Below are 26,955 nucleotides of genomic sequence, written 5' to 3'. Positions count from 1 at the left end.
GTGGACTGACAAACAAAGATATTTTACTTCACCTTTCACTATCCTCAGATGATATTTTCTGTAGCTCTGACTCTGGTGCCATGTTGGTTCTTCTTTCTTTTAAAGTATTAATAAAATGAAATGTTCTCATCCAACCTATCTGATATGTCCTTTCAGCTGACCTACTGACTGCCCCTCCAGATCTGACAAATGCAGCTGCTATGTATCGTGGCCCAGTTTATGCGCTTCACGACGTGTCCGATAAAATCCCGATGACCAACTCCCCCCTCCTGGATCCTCTTCCTAACCTGAAGATCAAAGTCTACAACTCATCAGGTCTGGTCACACCACCAGATGACCTCGGTGGGGACTTCACTTCAAAATTGTCTCCTAAGGTAATATTCCAAGTGCATCCACTGACAGAGGCAGGATCTTCCATCTTAATTTGATCTTCTCTCACCCCAATGTTTTATGTTAATCTCTTTGCTATAACAGCACATAATAAAAGAGGATTTGAAAATGTAGGTATTTCAGGTCAAAGACAAAGCAAACTCTGTTAGTATACATACATCTCAGTGCCCTAGTTTCTTCCCTTTGCTCTAAAAACTACATTGCAAGCACAATAGAGTCAGTTGTCCCAAACAGAGATGGAACCACTCAGATTCATCACAGGACCTGACCTGAGGCAGTACAAGAGTTAAGAGTGGTGATGATCTCATTCAATCTTATGGCCATTTTATTCTTACTATAATAGTTTTTAAACTTATCTGTATCTGTAAACGAACCTGCCTCATGAGTCACAGACCAGAGCTATTTGTTGCAGCACTCAGTGCATGTCAGGTTATAACGCATCTTGGGCCTCTTTCTTCCTCAACATTTATTGTAATTCTTACTATTGTCCTTGGACAAGCTGTGCTGAAATGAAACTTTGTTGGGCTTCTGTACAATGGCAGTAAAGGCATTTTGATTCTGATTCTGTTTTATCCCTAGGTTACTCATTCTCTGTTGGATAACAGTGACAGCCTAAACATTCGCAGCCAGAGTTTAGCCCGGACAAGAGATCCCTCCTGCACTGCTCACGGATCCTTCAATAGTCAGGGAGGACACCTCATCGTACCCAACTCAGGTTAACGTTGTTCAAGCACAGCTCAGTGCTAAGCATTGATTTTATGTTCTGTCCTTTAAATTTTCATGTCATTTACCAAGATTTAAAGATTCAGGATTTTATTTAGGTCTTTTAAATAATAATATATTAAATTATCTGCGACCACTGAGAAAAGTAATAAAGTAAATATTTTTCAACAAGAAATTATGATGTGTATCAACACATCAATATATATCGAAAAGTCAGTTTATCCTTTATGTATTTATTTAAAAAATAAATTTAAAATTATCAGAGTGATAAAATGGGAACTGGTGGTGCATTCAATGATTCAGTTGTGCGTCTGTAAATTAATAACTGTAAGGAAACTTATTTTTGCCTTTGTCTGTGTTGCCCTAATTATCCGCCCTTATGCAGGTGTAAGTTTGTTGGTGCCAGCAGGCGCCGTCCCACCAGGCAGAGTGTATGAGATGCATGTGACTGTGCACAGAAAGGACAGCTTAAGGTAAGTTTAGCATTGCTCTTTAAGTTTGAACAAGAAACCTTCTTTCTCGTATCAAATGTTGCACCTTCTTTGTTAGATATTTCTATCTTCCCTGGATTTTATTCTTAGAGAGTACTTTCTATTACACCATATTCCAAATTATTATGCAAATTGGATTTAAGTGTCATAAAGATTAAATTTTTTGTTGTGCTAATAAATTTATAGATGGTATTATGTGTCAGGGCTCTTTGAATCACTATAATTAATTTCAGAGAGCTGGGTTGATTAGTTTGTCTGGTGAGTTCAATTAAAGGAAATCTACTTAAAAAGGATGTTCCACATTATTAAGCAGGCCACAGGTTTCAAGCAATATGGGAAAGAGAAAGGATCGCTCTGCTGACGAAAATCATCAGATAGTGTGGTGCTGTATGACAAGGTATGAAAACATTAGATATTTAACGAAAACTGAAGCGTTATCGTACTGTGAGAAGATTTGTGGCTGATTCAGAACAAAGATGGATTTGTACAGATAAAGGCTTAATGAGGAAGGTTTCTGTTAGACAAATCCATCCGATTAAGAGAGCAGCTGTTAAAATGCCCTTACAAAGCAGCAAACAGTTATTTGAAGCTGCTGATGCCTCTGGAACCTCAAGGTGGAGGATCCTCTAGAGGCTTACAGTGCATGAACCTACTATTCGGCCACCGCTAACCAGAGCTCACAAGCAGAAACGGTTGCAGTGGGCCCATCCGTACATGAAGATTAATTTTCAAACAGACTTGTTCACTGATGACTGCTGTGCAACCCTGGATGGTCCAGATGGACGCAGTAGTGGATTGTTGGTGGATGGCCACCACGTCCCAACACGGCTGTGACGTCAGCAAGGAGGTGGTGGAGTCATTTATTGGGCCAAAATCATGGGGAGAGAATCATTGGTCGGCCCCTTCAGAGTCCCTGAAGGTGTGAAAATGACCTCAACAAAGTATATGGACTTTCTGACTGATCACTTTCTTTCATGGTTCAAAAAGAAGAGCCGTACCTTCCGTAGCAAAATCATCTTCATGCATGACAATGCACCATCTCATGCTGCAAAGAATACCACTGTGTCATTGGCTGCTATGGGCATGAAAGGGGAGAAACTCATGGTGTGGTCACCATCCTCCTCTGACCTCAACCCTATTGAGAACCTTTGGAGGATCCTCAAGCAGAAGATCTGAGGGTGGAATGCAGTTCATATCAAAACAGCAACTCTGGGAAGTTATTCTGACATCCTGCAAAAACATTCAAGCAGAAATTATACACAAACTCACAAGTTCAATGGATGCAAGAATTGTGCAGGTGATATCAAAGAAAGGCTCCTATGTTAACATGTAACTCGGTCTGTTAAGATGTTTTTGACTGAAATAGCTTTTGATTTTAGTACATGTGACCACTTAATGCTGCACATTCAAAGAATGACCATTTGCAGTTCTTTATAACCCATAAACTGTTTAGAAAATCTGCTGTGCATAATAATTTGGAACAGTGCATTTTGAGTTTTTTATTTTTGAAAAAAATACTGTTCTCATGGGGAGCTTTGTTCAGTAAAATTTGATTTATACTGTAATAGTTCATGACTTGAAAATTATACTGACCATCATTTGCATTGACCATTTAAGAAAATCTGAGAAAATATAACTTGCATAATTATTTGGAACATGGTGTATTTCTCCCTTTCATACATACTACGTGTGTGTGTTGCTTGTATTGAAGCTTTCTCCAATGTAGCATGAATTAAGGAGACAAAAAACATGTCATGTGTTAAGTTACGATGTTATTTGTAATACCAGTATGTTTACTTATAGTATGCCCTGTTGTAATTTATTCAGCAGACTTCATCTCATACCATCAAACAACTGCTAATTCCATCTGTGAAATTAAGATCAGCATATCTGACACATTAATAATTAACTAGTTGGTATCATATTCTGTATTTTAATTCATTGAAATAATCCTTATTAGCATTTTCTTAAATTTAAAGCCAATTCTATGGTTAAATGTGAGGCACTTCACATTCAGTGTTTCCAAATATGTGAATCTTAAACTGACTACAGTGCAACCGATTTGCATTTGTTTCATGTGGTGTTTTGGGCCCAAAAGCAAACATGTGGCTTTTAAAAGTAAACACTGCATTATCTGTTTTTGCACATTAAATAAGATTAGTGGCTAGTTTGGGTATTACTGTAATCCTACTACTTGTACTATAATCCTTTACTCTTAAATCATGTACATGTTGGAGTTTGAACCCTTTGTAGTGTACAAGAGACAAGTGAGAAAATGTTAATATTATTACTTTCATTTTTGTAAAACTGACTGCACACGTTGGTTGCACTGCAGACTTATATAAAAATTGAGACATGCTGTCAATAATTGTTTGCGCAAGTGAACCTTTTAAAGATTCTGTAAAGCTGTAAGACACATACTCTGAGCCATCTACTCCGTTCCAGTGCATTTCTTAATCAATGTCGATCGATGATAATTACAACCTTTGTTACTTGCTGTAGTGTTTCAAAGAGTCAAACGTCTCCTGTGTCCTCTGTCTTCATCTCACTCAATTACTGGCAAGCAAACTCACAAGGCCAGCTTCATTGACGTACTGCAGCAATAAATTGGAAAGCTAGAATTTTGTGCTTTACTTTATTATAGCATAAGGGATTAGTTCTGCTGCTCACACAAACACACACCCACACATTTATTTTGACTGATAATAATGTTAACAACATAATACAAAATTATAAAAACAATATCTTGAAGTGGTTCAGCTTCATTTGGAGCTGGACCACTTGGTTCTAGTAGAGAGAATGGGGCTAAAAATCAGAGAAATGGGAAAGAGGCCTTCCAACCTAATAATCTCATTATCAAAGAAAAATAGTCAAAATACCAGTGGGAATATGGAAAAAAAATATATTCCCTAACCCAAAACTTGGAAAAAACTTTCCCCTGGTTAGAAATTATTCGAAAAGTCTTATTTGCTGTAATGCCAACTAAGGAATTTACATTGATTATTGAGAAAAGTATAAATATTTTAACAATAAAATATATAATAAATGCACATACCTTTAATAAATTAACACTCCTTTTAAATAGTTTAACTAGAGATGACCATGGTACTTGGATAAACCAAACTTCTTAGCTGAATGAAAATGTATTTAAATCTTATTATACAAAAGGAATGGGTAATTTTGCACTTATTTATAAGTAAAAGTGTAAATAACTAGGGGGTAGAATCAAAGACTGTACAGTAGCTGCAATCAAAAGGCAAGAAGGTTTAACTCTAGCTTTCATTTTCCCTCCTCACTTGAACGTTTCAGGAGTCAATATTGAGATAGATCGGCTGAATCAATATTACTGATAAGAAGTAGGAGCCCATGAAAACAAATAAATCACATTTGATCTCTGATCTGTAAATGTGGTATATTCTGAAGCTTGTGGGTTAAAAATTACCCTAATTTGTTATTTACAAGAATTATGTTTTAGTTAAAGTGTATAGATTACAGTAGGCTTTTAAATAATGAAAACTAATGGAATCCAATATGCTTAGCCTGACATTTTTAGCAAAAGTTGACAATAGTAGACACCTATTCTGTTTCTGTACTGTAACATAAAAGCCATTAGTCACTAAGTGCTTGAGGTTTCAATGCCCAGTTGTGCCATAAAAGGCAGAGAGAGACGACGATCATTTTCTTTCTGTCTTAACTGGAAAGTACTGACTCCAACTGGGGCTGACGGTGCTGTTCTTTCTCCCAATGAATCTCTGATGCTCTGATTTCTGTTTTTTGATTCATGCATCACACTTATTTTGTTATATTTTCTGTTGGAATGACGCTTACTAATCCTGTTCAATTAATTTCTTTCCAATCTCTTTTATTTATGTTGGTAAAAAAGAAAAAAAAAACATTTTTTTTCTTTAAATAGTTGTTTTTAGACTTGTATGCTAATAAATTATGAGATATTTGACTATTGGATAAAAAGCAAATTATTCTGTCACGTTTATGTTGTAACCTACAGATAAGTTCCTATACAGTGAACCCTCGTTTTTCGCGGGGGTTGCGTTCCGAAAAGAACCGGTGATAGGCGAAATCCGTGAAGTAGTTACCTTTATTTTTTTACAATTATTATACAGCATAATTAAATACTCTACATTGAAACCAAAGAACAAAACCTGTTTCCAAGCCTAAGCATTTTTTTTTAACAAACAGAACGGTTTCTTACAAATAACTACAGTAAAATAATAATTACAGTAGGACAAATTGTGACTCGCGTATTTCACTGTTCCTCTCACTGTGACGCTGCGGCCTGACTCCGCTCTCTACTGTCTTTTTCTTCTGAATCCTGTGGTGCAGGTGTGTTTTCTCGGGAGAAGAACATAGTTATCGGTAGTTGTTGTCGCTCTTTTTTCTTCTGGGCAAAAATATTTGCCAAAATTTGCCAAGCTGTATTACGTACTGTATATTTAAATACCGTAACGTTATTGGCACACAGGTAGAGAAGAAGCGTGGAGACTGTTTAGCCAATCAGGACGCAGAACACAATGCACTGTGAAAAAAAACTGCACAAAAAACTCTGCGAGGCCGTGAAAGGTGAACCGCGTTATAGCGAGGGTTCACTGTATAATATATACCTCCACAGATTCTCACAGAAAAGATGCCATATTGCCACATTGACTGATTTTTGAAAAAAAACAAACTCTTTCCTTTCAAGGATGCCTGAATGTTTGAGTGTAAAAATCTTTATACATACAGCAGAGATCAGAATACTGTGTGCTGTGACAGCTGTGTGCTTTAATTTATTTCAGTAAATAAAAATGTTTATATACCAATTTGTTTCAAATGTTAATATATTGCCAGCTTTTATTTCTGTTAATTATTATGGCATACAGCTAATGAAAAGTCTGATCATTAGAATAAGACCTGTAAAGTAAAATTTTAGAAGCAGTATTGCAGTCTTATGCCTTCCACAATCATGTGTTGCCTAAGAATGTTGACATAGGTAAACAGTCTTTGAGACCTTCCACAACAGGAATGAGAGTCCTTTAACCAATTATGTTAATGGAAGGTTGGGTGGAAGGAAAAAATATAATACAGCCTTGAGATGAATGTGAAGCAAAGCCCAGTCAAGAATTTGGGTAAAGATTTACAAGGCACACACTGCAGCTGGAGTTAACACTACAAAAACAATCTCACACAGCCATAACAGGGCTGTGTGTGATAGCCCTGTGACATACTGTACTATCACACACAATGCTAAGCATGTCACATTGCATGTGTTGCTTCCCTTTAAGATTAAATTGATTTAAATTGAATTAAATTGATTCTTGAATTTAATTTGAAAATCAATGCCACAATCTGGTTAAAGCTTGGAGAGGTTAAGCTTCCAAGCTGCTTGGGGTCCAGTATGAAGTTTCCACTGGTAGTGTTGATTTGGGGAGCCATCTCATTAGTTGTTTTTATTCTACTGTGTTAAATTTAATTCTAAGTCAGAGCAACTTTCTTTGAGAGAGCCTCGAGCACTATAAACAGAAACAAGTGGAGGAGGTTTGTGAGGCCATTGAGGATTTATTCCACTTTAAATTGTCCTGGAAGACATTCTTGGGTTTTGTGTGATTCATAAATCCCCAGATCTAATCCACTATTAAGCTTGTCTCTCTAGCTGATTTATGCTGATTTCCTTTTCTAGATGGAAATGGTACCTGCCCATTATTCAAATTGTACCAATACTTGGCTTAATAACCATGATGTCACTAAGGTAGAGTGGCCAGAAAAGTCCCCTGACATTAACCCTGTGGAGAAACTATGGAGTATTGTCAAGAGGAAGATAAAAAAAAAAACTCAAGACACAACGTGAAGTTTGCAATAAAAGCAACCTGGTTTTCCTTAAGACGTGAACAACGATGTAATAATTCATGCAAAAAGAGTCCTGACCAATTACTGAGTGCATACAGTGTTAAGTATATGGACAGATTTTTCATATCTTTATATGATTCTTTATAAAATTACTTTTTATCATGTAACATTTGTTATATTCAAATGTTCAGAGAAAATTAATTTAGTTTTACAATTGTATTAAGCCATAATTATTTAAATGAACAGAAATAAATACCAAAATACATTCGCTCTGTGCCCAATGAATTTATATAGTATAGTTTTACATTTTGAATTAAAATATTGATATGCAGTTTTTAGAGAAATTTTAATAATTATGCTTTAACTGTAGATATAAAAAGTTTTACAGGGTAGTTTTACAGGCTGCAGCTGCAAATTTAAAGACAGTGATATTCATTCTTCTTCAGATGTACTCATTCATTAATAGGGAAACCTTCCTGGTTGGTAGGAGATAATTTAAATTGATTCCATTTTGCCAGGGAAAAAAAAGTTGTTTTTAATCTCCACCTTTATTTTCATAGGTCACTTTTTGAATTGTGTGGAATCACATCATAGACATATGAACAAGCGTGACACATTTTTTGCTTTCCATCTTTACGGTAACTGTTGTGCCACATACAGACTGTTGGATGTCTTCTCTCTTCAGTCATTTCACCTAAGTGTTATCTGTCACTCCCAGACCCCCGGTTGAAGACATCCAGACAGTTCTCAGCCCAGTGGTGAGTTGTGGACCCCCAGGAGTCCTGCTGACTAGACCAGTGATCCTCACCATCCACCACTGCGCAGACAATGTCCACGAAGACTGGCTCATACAGCTCAAGAACCAGCTGCCCATGGGAGAATGGGAGGTGGGTGTTCAACACTGTGTGTTGTTTGCTTGTGTGCCCTTTGTATATTGAAATTCTGTTACAGAGCTTTTATCACAGAGGTTTCATCTTGTGTGCAGATGGTTTATTTAATTCAATTTAATGTAGATATTTCTAGGTGGATGTGCCAATGCAATGAAATACTGCACAAAACAGAGAGTCTGTTGATGTATTATAAATAATTACACAGCTGAACCAGTCCTATGACAAATTATTAATATGTGGTCATGAATACACACAGTTTATACACACAGACATGCACACTTAGAAGAATAAGCTGAATTACACAGATATGGTGTGTATCCGGTGAGGAAGGGAGAAGAAAACGAAGAAAGGAAGAGGAAATGCAGTAAACAGAAAGTGCCTACAGGCTAGTAGACAAGCAGGGGGTTGAAGACTCCTATCAGAGGCAATTTGTTATGCTCCTGCTATCCTCCTCTTCTCTCATCTCACTTCTTATGTGTCTATTCCTCCTTTTTCCTGTTCCCTTCTTCTTTCTTCTTCACATGTCTCTCAGCATGAAGCCTCTACCTCAGCAATCTATTTCTTGTGTGTGAGAGTGAGACTGCATGAGTGCGTGCGTGCACGTGTGTGTCTGTCCTTGTGTGTGGGTGTGGGTGATAAGGCTGTCTTGCAGCATCGCTGTGTCAACAAGGCCCCCATATGCTGTCTTCTGTTGCTTATCACAGCTCAACACAATGTCTCTGCACAATTAGCCATGCATAAGATTCGGTGCGCGTGCGTCTTTGTGTGTGCATGTATGAGAGGGGAACGCGCAGAAGAGGTTTCAGAGCAGACTGAATAAAGATGAGAAAACTGAAAGTGGAATTTCATCATGAAGTCGATTTGTTTTTTTTTTCTCTCATTGCTGTAGAACATTCATTTCCCATCAGAAAGTTTTCCCCAAAACAGGCCGAGGGAGGTAATTGAATTCCCCTCATATCAGGAGGAGCAGCCACGGTTGTGATTACCAGTAATAACAGATTCAGACCATATTGCTTCCCTACCTCTCTGTATTGATTTAGCTTGTCTGTAGGAACAGAACTCCACATGAACTGCAAATCGAAGCGCAGTGTTTTTATCACATGTGAGCATGTAGGACGCATTGATTCCACAGTGCGCTGGTGTCTGCAGGCATGGACTCATGATTTCACTCACACAACTAAAGATGCAGCCACCAGACTAAAAGGAACTCAGTGAGAACTCAGTGCACCATATTTACAGTGCCATGCAAAAAGTAATCTGATTCCTTAAACTTTTTCCCATTTTGTAATGCTATGGTCATAAAGCTAATGATGTCAATATAATTTGTTTCCCCCTAATAAACATAACATTATTACTAAATAATGTGATGCCTGTAAAGAACATATATCCCGAACACAGTCAATATCACAATAAAATTGTGGTCCCCCTTTTCAGTCCCCCTTACTCTGGTAACATTAAAACAAAATTCTGACAGTGTGTTCACACCAAACTCATTACACGTGTCAAAAACGCATTCAACGCTTCAAGTTCAACACGTGTGTGAATGCAGACGCTAGACATTTTGCTCTACACCTAGCATCTCACGCATCAGGCCCATCTGGTTTACATTCAAAGTCTATGTGGAGGTCAAGGATGCGTCAGATGCGTCAGAATCGCTCTTGCCATTGTTTTCTGTTGCTGGCCTATTTGTCAAACGCGTCAGAAGCGCTTGACGCTAGATGTGCGAAGCGCACCGTGACGCGCCTCCACACAGACTGTGAACGTAAACCAGACGCGCCTGCCACGCGAATCGTGTTTGGTGTGAATGCACTATGAGCCTTCAGAAATAGTTACGTACTAACAACTGTACAGCTGTTCTGCAAGGCTTTGGAGTTTTGTTATCAATCTCTTTGAACATCTCACAGTTGACTCCACAATCCGTTGTTCAATAATTTAGCACAACTAAACCTGTAACACAACTGATTGTAGGTTTTGTCAGACATTTCTGACAAAACCTACGGCCACTTAAACTGAGACCGTGATCTGAAAGGCTCCTTTTCTGATGCACGGCAAGACCAATGGGCAGTATTTCACAAGCCATTGGGGAGATAATAAATGCGTGGTAGAAGATCAGATGAAATCAAAAACTTTTTGGTTTCAGCGCAACATGCTCTATGGCAAAAACCTAACAATGCAAATAGAACCCACGGTGAAGATTAATGGATGTAGCATTATGTGGTAGGAATGCTTGTCTTCAGGACCAACAAGGAAGCTGCTCAAAGTTGAAAAATGTTATATGGGGACTAATTACACAAAAATGCAAGAAGAAACCCTTTTAGGGACTGCAAGAGATTTGAGACTTACGTAGATGTTCAACTGTAAGTAGGGCAGTGACCCTAAATATACAGCCTGGGCTACTGCAAAATGGTTTGGATCAAAATATATACATTTGTTAGATGTCTAACTAGTGCTTTGAGCTAAATGCCATTGGGGATTTGTAGAAAAAGTATATTAACATATGTTCTCTTTATAGCATAGCTAAATTTTAGGTATTTTTCCAAAGAAGAATGCAAATGAATGATTTCTTTTCCTGGGTAGACATGCCCAGGAAAAAAAAGAAGTATATCATTCTCATCCACTTAACAAGAATATTTTTATCTTGCGTTGGTATATCAACACAAGATATACAAACGCCACAACATACTATCTACTGTATATCCCCACAGTTTGGGATATAGAGAAAACGGCATTAAATAGGTTGTTGCTCTCTTAGCAAACTTGTGTACTTGGAAACCCTTACTGTTCCTTCACTGGTATAGAACCTGGTATTTTTATGGTAAGCACTAAATTTAGTGTGGGATTGAGTGAATGATGAGTTTTCTTTGCCACCAATTTATTGGGTTGATGTTTCCAAAACAGATTTGAGCAATATATTCATCTTGTTTTGCAAGAAACAAATTCCCAGTTTGTGTCATCTGAGACATAAATTAAGCATGACAATTTTAAAGAATAATGATGTGATTTTTTTTGTGTGGTCTCCACAGGATGTGGTTGTGGTGGGAGAGGAAAACTTTACCACCCCCTGTTATGTGCAGATGGATTTGGAGGCATGTCACATTTTGACAGAGACACTGGGGACGTACTGCCTGGTGGGCCAGTCAATAGGCAAAGCAGCTGCTAAGAGGCTCAAACTGGCAGTTTTTGGGCCAGTCTCATGCACAACTTTGGACTATCACATCAGGATTTATTGTTTGGACGACACTCAGGACGCACTTAAGGTAATGTGTTAAAACTCCATGTACTCAAAGTTCAGTTTCTTTAAAAAGTACTTGATACTAAAGGTATTATTGAAGCACAAACATTTGCCAAGTGTTTTAAATGCTGCAAAGCAGTAAAGAGTTCTTCTTTTATTACCAATCATATTAATATTCCTCTCTTATGATTTGCATTTGAAATGAGCTGTATTAGAGCTAAAACAAAATGGATTGTATAAAGTCATGAACAGAAGCATCTTCACCCCTCGTCTTGTGGAGATGTGCCGAGAAGCAGTAAACAAAACAGGTCAAGCAATGTCAAAAGAGAGATGCATTAGAAATTTAAACAAATTCAAAGCACCGGAGGGGCCATCTGATACGGGAGATTAACATTGGTAATTTATTCGTGCAGTGATAAGTCAAGTGTCACTGTGGCACACAGCCATGCACACAATCGCATAAACATCAACACACACTCAGTCTTACCAGTTCAAGCAAACAGTTGTAACTTGAAAACCAAGTTCAAAGGTGGACTTTTAATGATGAAAAGTTTGCGTGGGTTAGCTGAAGTTTGAGAGCCGACTAAGTGAAGTTTGTCTGAGGTTGATCAGAGAAAAGAAAGAAGGCATCAAAGCTGTTCTAGCAAACATATATCTTAATGTTTGTGGGCCTTCATTTGATTATTTTTCCTGCAGTTCAACAGCCTTTAAATGTTTCCTTTTCTGCATGTACGTTTATACACCTTAAAGTGTCTGAAAGGTTCTCTTATAAGAGTTGCATAGATGGTTTACATTTCTAATGGAAGTTTGGCTGATTCTTTTCTTCTCAATACAGACTTCTTAATCACATTAAATTGATCAAATTCTCACTGAAGAAATAAAACAACTAAGGCACAGCTTTATATTTTATGCCGATTTGTTGCCATAGTTCCACAATTCTTTCAGTGATAGCAAAGGAGTTTGAAAATGACAATTATTTATGACATCCTTTACTTTTCATTATAAGAAATGTGTGCAATTTAAAAATGAAGAGAAGACTTGTGGGTAGAGGAGACTTCCCACTAGTTTTGTTCATTTAAACATTTTATAATATACTTTAAACATCACTTTAAATGATAAATAACTGATAAAACATGTTTTGTGCCACAAACTGGAAGTGCAAATCAGCGCAGCACTGAGACTGTCTTCAATCTGCATTCAGACCTCAGGCTGCAGCAGACACTTTGCCCATTTTAATACTTCACCTTTGGATTCAGTGTTCAGTAGACAGCTTAAATTGAAAGAAGCCAGTCATGAGGGGACATTTTAACCCCCTGATGCATGAGTAGGTCCTTTTGGATCCGGTGAGCTCATCTTTTTGCAATATCTTTGTAATGAAAAGTTTTCATCACTTGGTATTCCTCAACATTCATGTGATTGATATCATGCAATTAAAATTTTTAATTTACCTGAAATATCAAAGAAATAACAAGAAATATCATGTTTTGTATTACTACCCCTTTCTTCCATAAGTGGGTTCAAAAGGACCCACATTCATTTCTTATGGAATTTAATGGGAATCTTTGTTTCTTACCAACTGTGACTGTCAGGAAAACATTTTTTTGTGAACCATTCCCACTGAGTCCTAAGTCTCACCCCTGAATAATGACATTGTACAAAGCAAGGACTCTTACATATAAGTATTATCTTTATTCTTACCTCACAAATGTTTGTGTGCGTGTGTGTGTCAATCATCAGCGCTGTGTCAGTGTTATTGTCACAAATCAACCTATTAGCCTTCTTTGAAGTTAGCTAACACTAGTTGTCTAACCAAGCTAGTTAACATTACTGCCTTTACTTTATTGTGCATGTGTATTATTTGTGTGTGTGTGTCTCTCTGTGTGTCTGATGCCCTGGATGAGAAAACAAAAAGAGAAAATATGTTGAATGACATGCAAAACCTGTTGATCAATGTGTTCAAGGTTCTGTCTTTTATTTTCTCAATAAATAAAATAAAAATTCATAGCTATATAAATAAATGCATAAATAAATGAGCTGAAAAAAAATGGAGTGCCTTCTCCGGGTCGAGGAGGATGTCCTGCCCCAAGTGGAGCTGGAGATTGACAGGCGGATTGGCGCAGCGTCTGCAGTGAAGCGGGCGTTGTACCTGTCTGTCGAGGTGAAGAGAGAGCTGAGTCAAAAGGCGAAGCTCTTGATTACCGGTCTAAGTTCCTGCCCTCATCTATGATCATGAGATTTGGGTCATGTCCGGAAGAACGAGGTCACAGATACAAGTGGCCAAAATTAGTTTTAGTTTTTTAGGGTGTCTCGGCTCTCCCTTAGAGAGAGAAGCTCAGTCATCCTGGAGCTGCTGCTCCTTCATGTCGAGAGGATCCAGGCATCTGGTTAGGATGCCTCCTGGTCGCCTTTCTGGTGAGGTGTTCCGGGCACCAGGAGGAGGCCCCCAGGGAAGACCCAGGACACGCTGGAGGGACTATGTTTCTCAGGTGGCCTAGGAACGCCTTGGGATTCCCCCGGAGGAGCTGGAACAAGTGGCTGGGGAGAGCAAACTGTGGGCGCCTTTACTTAAGCTGCTGACCCCACAACCTGACCCCGGATAAAACGGAGGATGGATGGATGGATGGATGGATGGATGGATGGATGGATGGATGGATGGATGGATGGATGGATGGATGGATGGATGGATGGTACACATAGCACAATAGAATACTGACAGTAATGTCAGCTAGCTTGGTTAGCTAGCTAGTTTCAAGAAACGTGCTCTTTCCATCCCCCCCTCTATCCCCCTCCCCTTGCCCACACACATAATGGACGCTGTCATTGTTCCAACATTGCTGTTGTCATTTCATTTTAAAAATGTTCTACAAATTGTCACAAATGTTCTACAATTTCTTCTAAAAATGCTTAAAAAAGTGAAAAATGAAAATATTTCAAACATGAAATAATTCTTGTGTTAAATAAAACACAGCAGAAAGTATCATACTAAACATTATTTTGAATCAAAATGACAAAAGTAGCATAAAAACACATTGATTTAAAAACGGGTCAAAAAAGACCCACTCATGGAAGACTGTATAGTCAATATGTCATGCATCAGATGGTTAAAGAAACAGCAGTGACTCTTTCTATGTAAAGTTTCAGACAAATTTGTTGTCGTGGTAATCTATTAGTATATAAGCCAAACTATGTCTTCCTTTTCCCCCATGTGCTTAAACATGACAGAAGATAATTTCTTTGAGTCACTGGCCACCTTGCTTTAGCAAGGGCCAATATTTATTTATTATAACCTCATTTTGAGGGGTCACCAAGAAGACTTTCACTTTGACCTTTATTGTCATTGACATTTAACACTGGGCACTGTGGATGTAGCATAACCAGCAATAAAGACAACTTTGAGATTATCAAAAAATAAGAGGCTGTGACTGAAGAACTCCTTTTCTGTTCGGCTTGAACATTGTGTTGTTTGGTTTAAATTGTCTTATATATTAACCTTACACACAGAAGAATCTTCCACGAAATTAAGACTCTAAGGGTATCATTTTTTCTTATGTTCTTTCAGCAATATCTAAAGTAATGCTCTAAAGCAGGCAAAAAGTAAAGCAGCAGCAAAGAAAATAGAAATGTTCATACTTGTGGGACCTGTTTCTCTTCCAAAGGCCCTGGAAACCATGTTGGAGTAAAAGACATCACAAAATCTTAGGAATATCAGGACTTTTCAAAAGATTCTGAAGGTCTCTGCAAGTAATCTGTAGATGGTTTGTTACTCAGTCTATCAGCTGAGTAAACATATAGCTAATAAATTACAAAACATTACACAATAGTTAAAAAATCAACTTTCTGCTTTGGTTTAGAGTTAGAACATCTCAGTCTCTAGACCAACTGTACATGCAATGCAAAACCTCTGAGTTGAGCTGAATTGAGCACAAGCAGGAATCCAAGTTTCAGAACAATTTATTGACAGTAGGTGTACCAGGAATTGTGTAACCAGCAATATTTGTTGAAATCAGAATTTTCCCAACATTGGAATATACTCCTGAGTAAATGTCCATAAATTAAGGATGATTTATTATAAATATTTCAGTGTGAAAACAGTGTTTGTATCCTAGCATGAAAAAACACTGAACTGTTCTGCATTTACTGTCTATTTCTGCTTGATTTTTGATACACTTCCTCTCTAGTCTTTTACCACAGAAGTCTACTGACAATTAAAGCATTACTAATTAAGATAGTGAGGATGGTAAAGAATGATTTTGGTTTATTGCTGCACAGCTTTGATTAAATCCAAGGAGCACAACCAGAAATGTAGGAGTTTGTCATTGTGAAATAAGTGCCCTGTGCAGTGGTTTATGGATGACAAAAATATCAAACCTCCAGATAAATGTTTAAGTAGTTTTGTTTTATTTATTAAATTATTTTCTTGAGGGAAGAATTGTGATTTTTAATTACTGGATCTTTGTATATAGGAGGTTCTTCAGATGGAGACTCAAATGGGAGGGAAGCTACTGGATGAACCAAAGACTCTGAACTTCAAAGACAGCACACACAATCTGCGACTGTCAATCCATGATGTGCCACACACACACTGGAAGAGTAAACTTATTGCAAAATATCAGGTGAGAAAAATACAGGGGTCAATATAGACATAATCATACTCAGTAGTACTGTATATCTTTGTTTTTATATGCAACACTGATTTATGTAATGCTACAAAATGCTATTCTACCCGTGCATGCTTTGCAGGAGATACCATTTTACCAGGTGTGGAGTGGATGTCAGAGAACTCTTCACTCCACCTTCACGCTGGAGAGGCTGAGCTCAGCCACCACAGAGATCAGCTGCAAGCTCTGTGTTCGGCAGGTAGAAGGAGAAGGCCAAATCTTTCAGATCAGCAGCACATTAGAAGAGGTATGTTTCTAGATTTTCTTTTGCAAATTTAAATATTTACATCCTCCACAGATTAGAACCCAATGTGCATTAAAAGAAGCAAACTCTGATACTCAGCGGTATCAGCATATCAGTGTTATGCTGATACCGCTTGTTCAAGTTAACTGCAGAAGATAATTACAATAAGCAGAACAGCTCAACAAATTAAAGTAACACTGGTGGTAACTTACCTGCAAGTTCTTTGTCCTACGATAAAGATTCTAAAGTCATAAAGTTTTTTTTCTTCTCTCCATGACAGCGAGTCAAGGTACCTGTTGTGGTTCTGTGACTCTGCTTAATAATTCATACAACCGCTACAGGTCCCGTCATGTGACATGAATAACTCTTCTTTGATTTTGTATTGGAGTGTAACCACAAAGTCACAGAAAGTGTGTGTGTGTCTGTCAGTATTGCTGCAGCCAGTCGTAACAACATATTAATGTGGACATGTTTTTTTATTATTATTAATCTTGACATTTTTAAACCATGAATATACAGTTAAATTGATGTTTTTCTTTTTCCACATTGAAAGAAGTAAGAAAATTGTCCTTTTTCCTGCTTGCTTCTTTACTGGTTAATTGGCAAAATGAGCATAACAGCGAACATGTTTTCTTAAAGAACTGAATGTATAATAAAAGCCAGCGCTCTGATATGCCTGTTTACTTTCTTGTACACATTTTCAGATTTTCAGCAGTAATTAAATACAGGCAAACATTTACATGTGGCTTAAGGCCACATGTAAATGTATATATATATATATATATAGTATTCTCCACCAGCTGACAATGTGGCAGCCAGTCTCAAAAGCCATACTTATCAGAACCATCAGAGGGCAAATCACAGTATTGAAATTTAATTTATATTACATTTATAGTATATGACATGACTGCACAAAAAGAAGTAAAGGGTTTGTGTGATTGAGTGAGGCTTTGACATATAAGAGTTCAACTCTGCTTTTTTACTTCAACAGCATTAATACCAAAGAGATGGTCTATAATGTCTCTTTACTGACTCTGTTCATTTGTTGGTGGTTGAAAAGTCTTGGCTTGGAGTGGACGGTTTTATGCCTGATCCACAGTAGTTTTTTTGGATTATTTAGAGCAGTAGTGGTTGAGACTGAACTGTAAGTTGCAAATCAATGCAGAAGCTTTAGTAAAACATTACTGGTATTGGAAGTGCTGTAACTACATTAAGGGAGGCAGTAGTTGTATGCTCCCTTGTGAGGATAGTTTTTAACTTACAGAAGCACTTCTGTGAATTTGCAGAGCAAAAGAAAAAAAAATTATTTGTCAAAGACAGTTTTCTATTCAGTGACAATGTTTGGCATGCTTCATGGTAGCTTTCCACATTAAGTGCCCTGTCATTTCTAAAACTGCTAAAGCTGCACATCAAAGTGCCTCGAATGTTTATTCCTGAAGTCCAGTTCTCAATTTATCTTACTACAGTACTTTTAAATGGAAAAAACCCCAAACTGATTTCAGAGTTTGTTACTGTTGCAGCAGTGAATATTTTAACTCTATTTTAGCATGTTGTGGATAAACCACACATTGTGTTAATTTCAACAGACCTCTTGCATTAATCGTCCTAGATATTTGATCACTCTTTCGTCCATGAATAATACAGCCCTCATTTAAAAGGTCTGGAGTACTGGCACGAACCTGGCTCTTAAGCTCAGCCCGATAATGTTTATTCCAGAAGCTTAATGTTAACTGGCTTTATAGATTCTCTATAAACAGAGATGCGCGTTTGGCATCTGTGTTCCTTTGAAACACCTAAAACCCATGTTTCAACCAACTGTTGATTTGTAGTGAAGTAGACAATTTAGGGGGCAGTTCCTCCTAGGTCATTATCCAACCTATTTTCTGTAGTGAAACACACCCTCAGCATAATACTACCACCACCATGTTTGTTTCTAAATGGAAATTTAATCTACGTGCAAATTTAAAGTTGTAGAGGGTTTTGGATGTTGCTTCCTAGATCTTGACAGTATTTGCAACTGCGATACCAGTGAAAATTGCAGGCCTCTTTATCAATTTGAAATAATTCACCAACCAAATATATGCATTAGTGTCACTGGATGTTTGACTGGTGTAAAGATAAGCATCAAAACATGGAAAAATACATTAGTAAGTTTTGTGCATGTCATAGACTAAATACAATTCTGGAAATCCTCAATCATTCTGTGGTGCTGAACAATGGAGAGCAAAGCAGATCTAAAGCATGTATCACTTCGGCAGATAGTCAGCGATGTCCCTTTGCATTAATCCTTCCATCTCTATCCACAGAGAAATTCTGGTGGTAAATTGAGGGTAAATAGAGACAGCAAATAGTAATCGCTTGCATCAACAATGACAGTTGTCGTGTCCCTCTGCCAAACCACGTTCATTAGTCTGTATCCTCCTTTCAGCTCAGGAGCGGCAGAATAATGTGAAGGCTTAGAAACAGATGGAGATTGACAGGAAGGAGGGAGAGAAAGGAAGTGGCTGCAGGTTTCTGTGTTTTTTCTCCTCGTGTATTGATGAAGACTCTCCTGTGTAATTTTATCCTCACAAAAGACAAGCTTAAGAGAGATGAGCAGAATCTTTGCCTAAAAGGAAATGGATGTACTTGAATTTGAAATACAGTTAGCTGAACTGCATTGTGGATAGCTATTGACAGGTATATATAAATAACAAAGATGTTTAAGTATTGTAGAGCCCTTTAGAAACATGTTCTGAGTATGAAACTATGTGCATAATATAAATGTTTACATCAGTTGTTGTTTAAATCAATTGCTTGGTCTCATGACCCCCTTTTGTCATCTTTCCAGGAAGTCCAGTGCATAGACACATCCCTGATGGACCCTGCCAGTAATATCACAACCTTAATGGGGCCTAATGCCTTCCGTATTCCTTTATCCATCAGACACAAGTTGTGTGGCAGTTTGGATGCACCACAGACCAGAGGCAACGACTGGAGGATGTTGGCTCACAAACTCAACCTGGACAGGTAACACTCACATTTACTATTATTTGTTTTCTTTTGCTGTGTTTTGCTTGGCTCCCTCAGGTGTTTCACTTGATTTTACTTATTTAGTCAGAAAACTTTCTACAGAGACTAGAACTTAGCTTCGCCTTGGCTGATGAAATCACAGAGTGCAAGTCATCTGAAAAGAACTGTTGAAGTAGTAGATTTTATTTTCTCTTATTTTATTTTCAATGGCTGCAAATGTTGTTCTTGAATGAGACCCTGAAGTTCTGGAGTCTTTCTGAGGCGAGTTTGCATGTTCTACATACAGCAGTATGTATGTATACAGTACCAGTACAGCATCCTCAACAATCATCGAATCCTTGCAAAAATGTGGACAAAGCCTTTACATAAGCTGTTAAAGAGCCTTAATTAATGCATAATCTCATTTTTGCTGGCTTTCTCTTATAGTGAGTGAAATTTTTTTGCCTAATTTTTCATATCCCTCATTATGTGCAGTGGCAAGATTAAGTCATTAGTTGTTGATATTTGTCTGACCTTTTTTTTCAGGTTCAAATTGTTTTAAACTCTGAATTTGTTGCTGTTACTTTAGATACGAGTCTGTCAGGACAAAGCTGAACTTTTAATAATTTGCATTAACTTTCAAATAGAGTAATGTACAATTTTTTAAAAAATCCGTAGACTATGGGAATGAACACTATTGATCAAATTAAAGATCTTGGTGTTACATTTCATTCTTGTTTACATTTTTTTCTTCAAGAAGCACATTTTATCACCTTGATCGTTTTTCTCTCTGATAAATGCAAACAATCTAATGTAGGCTTTTATACCTTGCAGAAGATAAAACTTCAGTGCTCTTCTTTCTGGTCTTCATAAAATATTTAGCCTCTCTATAGTTACTCCAGAAATCATCTCCTTAAAAGCTGGCAAACTTTAATTTTACGCTCTCTGCTCATTTACATTTTAGAATTGAGTTTAAGTTTGGAAGTCATCAATGCTTGTAGTATCAAATCTCATTTTATCACATGATCATTCAGGTCCTTTAGGGGCCTGTAAAAAGTTTATTTGTAAAGCTTAAAGTAAGAAGAAAAAAGTAACAATGCATTTTTCGCTTTTCATGGCTCTCATCTGAGGGCTGGCCTCAAACCTTACAGTATCAAAAACTATTCTTTTTTTAATCTAAAGTTTTATCTTTTATCTGACTTTTACAATAGTTTTTATATTTTAACTTATTTATACGTTATACTTTTATATCTAGTTTTATTGCACATTTAGGTTCCAATAAAACTATAAATTTGAAATAATTTTATCACTTGAACTTTTTTTCTGCTATTAATAACATTTTATAATAGTTGTTTGAATTAAATGTGAACTTTAGAATAATCACATTTTATGTGTTAATTTGCTTAATTTGTATTTTGACTTTTTTTTGTCTTGTTCATTTATATTTCCTCTTTTATTACCCAATATCTTTTTTTCTTGCTTCTTCCAGCGTCTGCTCGTCTTCATAAAATCAATTTCCTTCGTATCTTTTCCTCCTCTCTCTTTGCTTCGCTCAACGCATTTTTTTTTTTTTTTTGCTTGTTTTGTTTTTTTTCTGTTTTGTTATATATGAAACACATTCTGCTGGCCTCTTTGTATTTTAAAAGTGCACTAAAAAGTAAACATATTTATCTTCTGATTAAAGTTTAAGGGAAAAACTATTTTCATTTCTGCCTTTATGAAAGTCAAAACAAATCTACCTTAATTGAATAGCCTGTTTTCTGTGTTTCTTCCCTATTTTGATTAGTGGAAGATTAATATTTAAGCAGGTGACAACGTTTTACCAACATTATGATCAATGTTAGATAGTAATGTATAAATTGAAGATGGTTAAGTTGTATTTTTAAATAAGAAACTTGACCAGTGTCTGTAAGTGTGACACCAGGTTTTTTAAAAGTAATTATCCATGAATGTGAGATTTTCCACCTCTGAACAGATGTACCCTGAATGTACTCAGACGTATTCTAAATTATTCAGTGTGAGACTATGCCTCTGTAGTAAAATATACAGTACGTTTAAATTTAAGCTCTTTACACATTTTTACAAGGGTTGCCACAAAGTGTGAAAAGGAGCTGAATATGCTAAATATTTACTTGTTTTTTTAATCTAATTGTCTTTGTGCTGGCTCTGTGATGTGACTAGCAACCTGTGATTTTTAGAAAATATTTCACCCTGCACACAAAGCCTCCTTCTAGTATCCCTCTATGAAGTGCAAAGGACAACACTTTATTGTTGATGTAAAAGAAAAAGTGAGTCTCTGCAGAACTAAATAGGTAATTTGACTTTGTTTCCTCCAGTTGACTTCAGGTAGCAATCTCAGAGTTTTATCATTACCCAGTCATACACAGATGCTTGGCTTGATGATTCAGACTCATTTGCTACCTGCTACAAAGCCAGAGCCAGATATTGAGAGGATAATTAGGCACAAGTGCAAATCATTGTCCCCACGGCCTTCCTGCTCATGACGCAGCTGGTGAATGTGGGCACCGTGATTTCTGGTCAGCAGGTGAACTGGTAGAAAATGTGTTGTTTACTTTCCCATTTCCTGTAAAAAACAAGTTTTCATAAGAGTCTTAGAAAGTTGTTTTGCCACTGATCTGTCAAAGCGTTCATCAAAATAAGGCTTGCTGTTACAGCTTTCTCCTTGCCTAAACACGCAGAGTGACCATATTTATGACTGGAAAGTTCTTCCGTACTCAGCTTAAACTGAACCCCCGAGGTCACTTAACAGCTGTTCCTTATTGGAAACAGATACAGTCCAAATAAGGAAGAAACAATGTAAGGAAGATTTTTTTAATTGTTGAATGAAAATGTGCTGTTAGGCATATATAATAAATTAGAAACCATAGGAATTTACCATAAGAAATTATGGTACATCCTTTGCTTTTATTAAAATGGCACCAGAGTGTGTCAACAGTACAATCACAAGATTTACAGAACAGAAAGTCTCCTTTTATCCCCATGAGACAGAAATATGATGGTTTTTATACTTCAAAGCTGCAACGAGACCTTTGTGTGAGATGGCTTAGTGTCAGACTCTTCCTCTGCAGTCACTGACGTCCTGACTCGTGACACATGTTGCATCTCCCTATTGAATTGTTACCGCATTTATGAGGAAAAAAAACATTTTTAGATTTTTTTTGTCTAATTTGTTGATAATCGTTTGTGTCAAAGGATCAAAATACAGTACATACTTCAGGTTTCAATGATAGATTGACTATATATTCATACTTTTCAAGCCGCATTATGAACTTTTTAACCTTCTCTTGACTCCCTCCTTATTTTTTAGATACCTGAACTACTTTGCCACCAAGTCCAGTCCTACAGGTGTCATCCTGGATCTCTGGGAAGCCCAACATTTTCCCGATGGAGATCTAAATGAACTGGCCGCTGTACTGGAAGAAATGGGCCGTCACGACAGCAGCCTTGCCTCCATGACATCAGAACACTAACAAAGGAACATTTTTATTATGACGGCAAAACTCCAGAGAATTACATGTGGATTGTCCGTGGTTGGTGCTGCGGATAACCCGATTGGATGCAAAATCAAAGAAAAGTTGTCACCACGGTGATTGAGCAGCACTGTTTAAATACCGTGGCAATTAAGCGGTCGCAGTGAAAGAAATAGGTGCTCAAGCAGGTGCTGATGTGTATCAGTGTGTGAGTTTTTGGGAGTCATGAATACAAGAGAGAATATATACACGTCTACACGTATATACAAGAGAAAAAAAAAATCACATATTCTCCAAGCACTTACTTTCTTGCTCGTATGATGAACAGGGACAAGAAAAAAAAGGTAAGCAGAAATGGAGATACTGACCTTGAAATCGTGTATAGGAAGGAAACAGAATCATAAAGGAAGCAAAGGTAAACCAATTACAGAGGAGTAGGGAATGCTAGATTGAGGATAAACAAAGACGCAGGTAGACTCTTCACAAAGATGAAAGCAAACACAGAGAGCAGCTAAACTGATTACAGAACAGAAGGAGGACATCAACATAAAGTGATGGAAGCAGCGGGCAGGTGACCATCTGGATGGAAAGCAGATAATGAGAGCAGCGATGAAGAAGACTCTTTTCTTATAAGCCTTGGCTGTACGTGTTTGTTGGTACAGTTTGTCGTCTTTATATTGTCTCTTAGGGTTCCTTGTATCACGCTGTCTGTATGCGTGGCTCATTTTCTGCTACAGATTTTCTGACACAGTGCTTACTAATCAGGAATCCTGACCGGAAACAAGTCTGAGGAAACAGTTTTTTTTTTGTTTTTTTTTTACCCCATAGAATGATTTCTAATAGACTCAATAATTTTAAATCATTTGGGTCAGGAGACCAGGAAAGGCAAGATAATTTGTCAGATAAGCCAATCCAAAGATTGTTTTTGAAACTGGCGCCGGCGGAAAATATTTTTGTCGTATTTTGCTGTGGAAATATCTCAAAAGAAAGAGCACCTCATCTCCTCTTATGTTTTGTGTATTTTTATTTATTTTTTTTGCTTTCATATTTCAATCAAGAAAATCATTTTCTTGACAACTCATGCTTTGTGCAGCAGAGATGCCAACTTTTTTTTTATTTTTTATTTTTTTACATCCTGGACGGTTCCTGGCTGGCAGTTCAGGCTTGTTTCCGGAGAGGGTTTAACTCTGGGAAACAAGTCACCGAAGATTATGTTTAAATCCAGTTGTGAACCAAATTCAGTATTACGTGACAGTGTTTTTTCTCCTCATTTTCACAGGATGTCAGATAAATTATCGAACTGTGACTTTGTTGGTCACTGGCACCATCTAGTGGCCTTGGAAGAATTACAGCATTTAAAATGAACCTTGTCTCCTCTTTCTCATCTTCAGAGTGTAAATACATGGGTATAAAATTGTTTGCATAATATTATTTTGATTATTAATAGTTTAATAGCATAAACATTTTTGTTTTAATTTTATTATGTATTGTTTTAACTACATTAATGAACATCTTTCACTGTTTTTCCCTGTTATTTGTTGACATCTAAAAATCCAGAGCAAAGCATTTTGTTTGGAAAAGTTAAAATCCACAGAACTGAAGGGGCCTTTGTTAAATAAAGTATGACTGTTTCCAAAGTTCAGTTTGACTCATGTCAACAGTTTTATGTAAATGAAAAACTCCAGCTCTGTGTTTTATGAATAATTGTCAGATGCCCCTGGAGATGTGTATGATGTTTATCATTTAATTAGACTACATGAACATTCAGCTCAAGGGAAATGCATATAAAATATTCACAAAGGTGTATGGAGACATGCCATATATAACTGAACATCTAGTTTGCAGAGGAGCTTCTGTAAAGGATCTGTAAAGGAAAGAAAAAAAAAATTTAAAGGGTAAAAAATCCTATGTGGAAATCTTGTGGTCGTCCTCCAAACATTTTCTTTTTCACAATTTTTTGTTCAATAAGAAACTTCAGATCTAGACCTCCTGCACAGATGTAAATCCAGTTGTTCATTATGAAAAGGTCTCTGAATAGTTATGTTTTAAGTATCAGAATTAGAACATTTACAGTGCCTTGTAAAGGATTTGTACCCTTTGAACTATTCACTCTTTGTCACGTACCATCTGCCACCTTCAGAATATTTTATTGGGATTTTTGTGACATTCCAACCCATAGTAATTCAATTTTGCCTCCTCCCCCCCAACAGCAAGTCAAAAGTTTCACTGCAGTCACAGCAGCCAGTAGTATGGAGTATGTTTACACCAGCTTTGCACATCTAGAGACCAGAATATTTGCTGAGAAACAAAACTGCCATGTCAGCAAATGATCCCACCTACACCTTTAAACAACTTTATCTATTGTGTTCCTTGGTTTTCATGATGTTGTTTGCTAATTTTCTCTAACAAATATCTGAGGCCTTCACAGAACTGAGGGATTTATAGTGAAAATAAACTCGACATATGTAAAATCTGTGTACTAATCACATGACTTCTGATGGAATTAATTTCACTGGACTCTATTTGGGGTAAAAGTAACCTTGACAATCTAGACAGTTTAGATTTTTATTTATAAGACATTTTGTGAACTGTTTCATTTTGCTTCTACTTCACAATTATGCATTATTTGGCATTTGCAAATCACAAAAATAATAATAATAATCCAATAAAATAAAATAAACTGTGTGGTTGTTATATGACAAAATGTGAAAAAGCTCAAGACATTCGACAACTTTTATAAGGTATTGTACAAATGGGTGGTTATGGAACCTCTAATTTCAGGAAATCAAAGGGAAGGGCTGAGACACTTTAATGAGAAGACAAGCCTAGACCATCAGCTCTTTGGATCTGTTTGTTTGAGATCACATATAAAACATGGAAACACCTTTCACACCGTCACTCCCAAAAAGCTTACATGTTGGGTCCAAAAGGACACCGCTGTCCTCGTGACAGTTAAGGGTCAAAGACGTATTGTGACACATTAAAGATAAGTCATACTAGATCTATTTTTCAACTGAGTAAACATGTTGGAGAAAATTGTTTTTTTTTTTAAAGAACATGTTTGTTTCTGCGTTTACAGCTTGCCAGCAGAATGAGCATTTTTTTGTGTTTTTGTGTTGTAAAAAAATGTTTTTTTCTTTCAAAAGAGGATTCATCCAGATCTCCTTTGAATTGTCCTTCATGTTGTGAAAACAAAGAAAGTAGTGTAAAGATATAAAAATATGTAAAAATATTTTTTATCTACAATCTGTACAGTTGTGTACTGTTGACTATATTTGGCATATTTCAGAATTTAAAAAGCAGTACAATTAGATACTAGTTTGTATGTTTTAAAGGTTATTTTGAGTTTTTCCTTTTTTGTAAAAGCAGTGTCTACTATGCAAATATTGGTTATCATGATAGAAGTCTATAGCTAGAATTGTCCTTGTAATTTTGCATTTTATTTTATTATGAGTGGTTTGATTTGATTTGATTTTATTAGTGTGGGATAGTATTGGTCCATTTTAGCTAACTCTGGCACGCTTCAAGAGTCTTGCTTAATATTGCTGACTGCTTGCCTCTCTATCTCCTCTAATTATTTTCTGTACAAAGTGTAAGAAAGAATTTTTAAGACAATTAATAAATTATATTTATAAGCAATGCTGAAACGTTGTCCTACATTGTGTGTTTTTGTGGAAAGAACCGCTGGAAAAAGTTAGCTATTGGAGCTTGTGCTGCAATATTATGAGACATTTTCTGAATCACACACTGTAGAGGTAGTCAGATAAAATGAGCCAGAAGGAAGGAATCGAAAAACTAAAAAGTCCTTATGGTGTCACTGTTCTACATGCTGTGTACTCAGCAGCACTGATGGGTTATAATGAGGCATGCTGGTGTTTTCTTTATTTTTTTTCCAACAAAGGAAGGCACACATCTGAGTGACTCATTAATATGTGGCCGCCGCAAACTGTGAATCAAGCATGTGGATAAGTGAATCACTTTATTGAGGGGATGTTGAAATTTCA

The 26,955-nt window shown here is 36.8% G+C and overlaps 1 protein-coding gene across 3 annotated transcripts in view; it reads left to right on the top strand.

The window, feature by feature from the left end:
- Positions 1 to 26,598, top strand: part of LOC116730015 (netrin receptor UNC5C-like) — a 201,720-nt gene extending 175,122 nt beyond the window's left edge. For 2 of the 3 annotated variants that reach the window (XM_032578951.1, XM_032578952.1), the window contains 9 exons: positions 157 to 374; positions 970 to 1,105; positions 1,499 to 1,586; positions 8,164 to 8,332; positions 11,359 to 11,592; positions 16,031 to 16,180; positions 16,308 to 16,472; positions 19,300 to 19,478; positions 22,789 to 26,598. In XM_032578951.1, the coding sequence (XP_032434842.1) occupies positions 157 to 374; positions 970 to 1,105; positions 1,499 to 1,586; positions 8,164 to 8,332; positions 11,359 to 11,592; positions 16,031 to 16,180; positions 16,308 to 16,472; positions 19,300 to 19,478; positions 22,789 to 22,951 (1,502 nt within the window). In that variant the 3' untranslated portion in view covers positions 22,952 to 26,598. The remainder of the gene's footprint in view (positions 1 to 156; positions 375 to 969; positions 1,106 to 1,498; positions 1,587 to 8,163; positions 8,333 to 11,358; positions 11,593 to 16,030; positions 16,181 to 16,307; positions 16,473 to 19,299; positions 19,479 to 22,788) is intronic. The other variant, XM_032578953.1, reaches the window with a different exon arrangement.
- The last annotated feature ends 357 nt before the right edge of the window (positions 26,599 to 26,955 follow it).

Source organism: Xiphophorus hellerii, chromosome 12 (genome assembly GCF_003331165.1).
Source record: "Xiphophorus hellerii strain 12219 chromosome 12, Xiphophorus_hellerii-4.1, whole genome shotgun sequence".
Classification (NCBI taxonomy): Eukaryota; Metazoa; Chordata; class Actinopteri; order Cyprinodontiformes; family Poeciliidae; genus Xiphophorus; species Xiphophorus hellerii.
The sequence above is the reverse complement of the archived record's forward strand: the minus strand, read 5'-3'. Positions and strand labels throughout refer to the sequence as shown.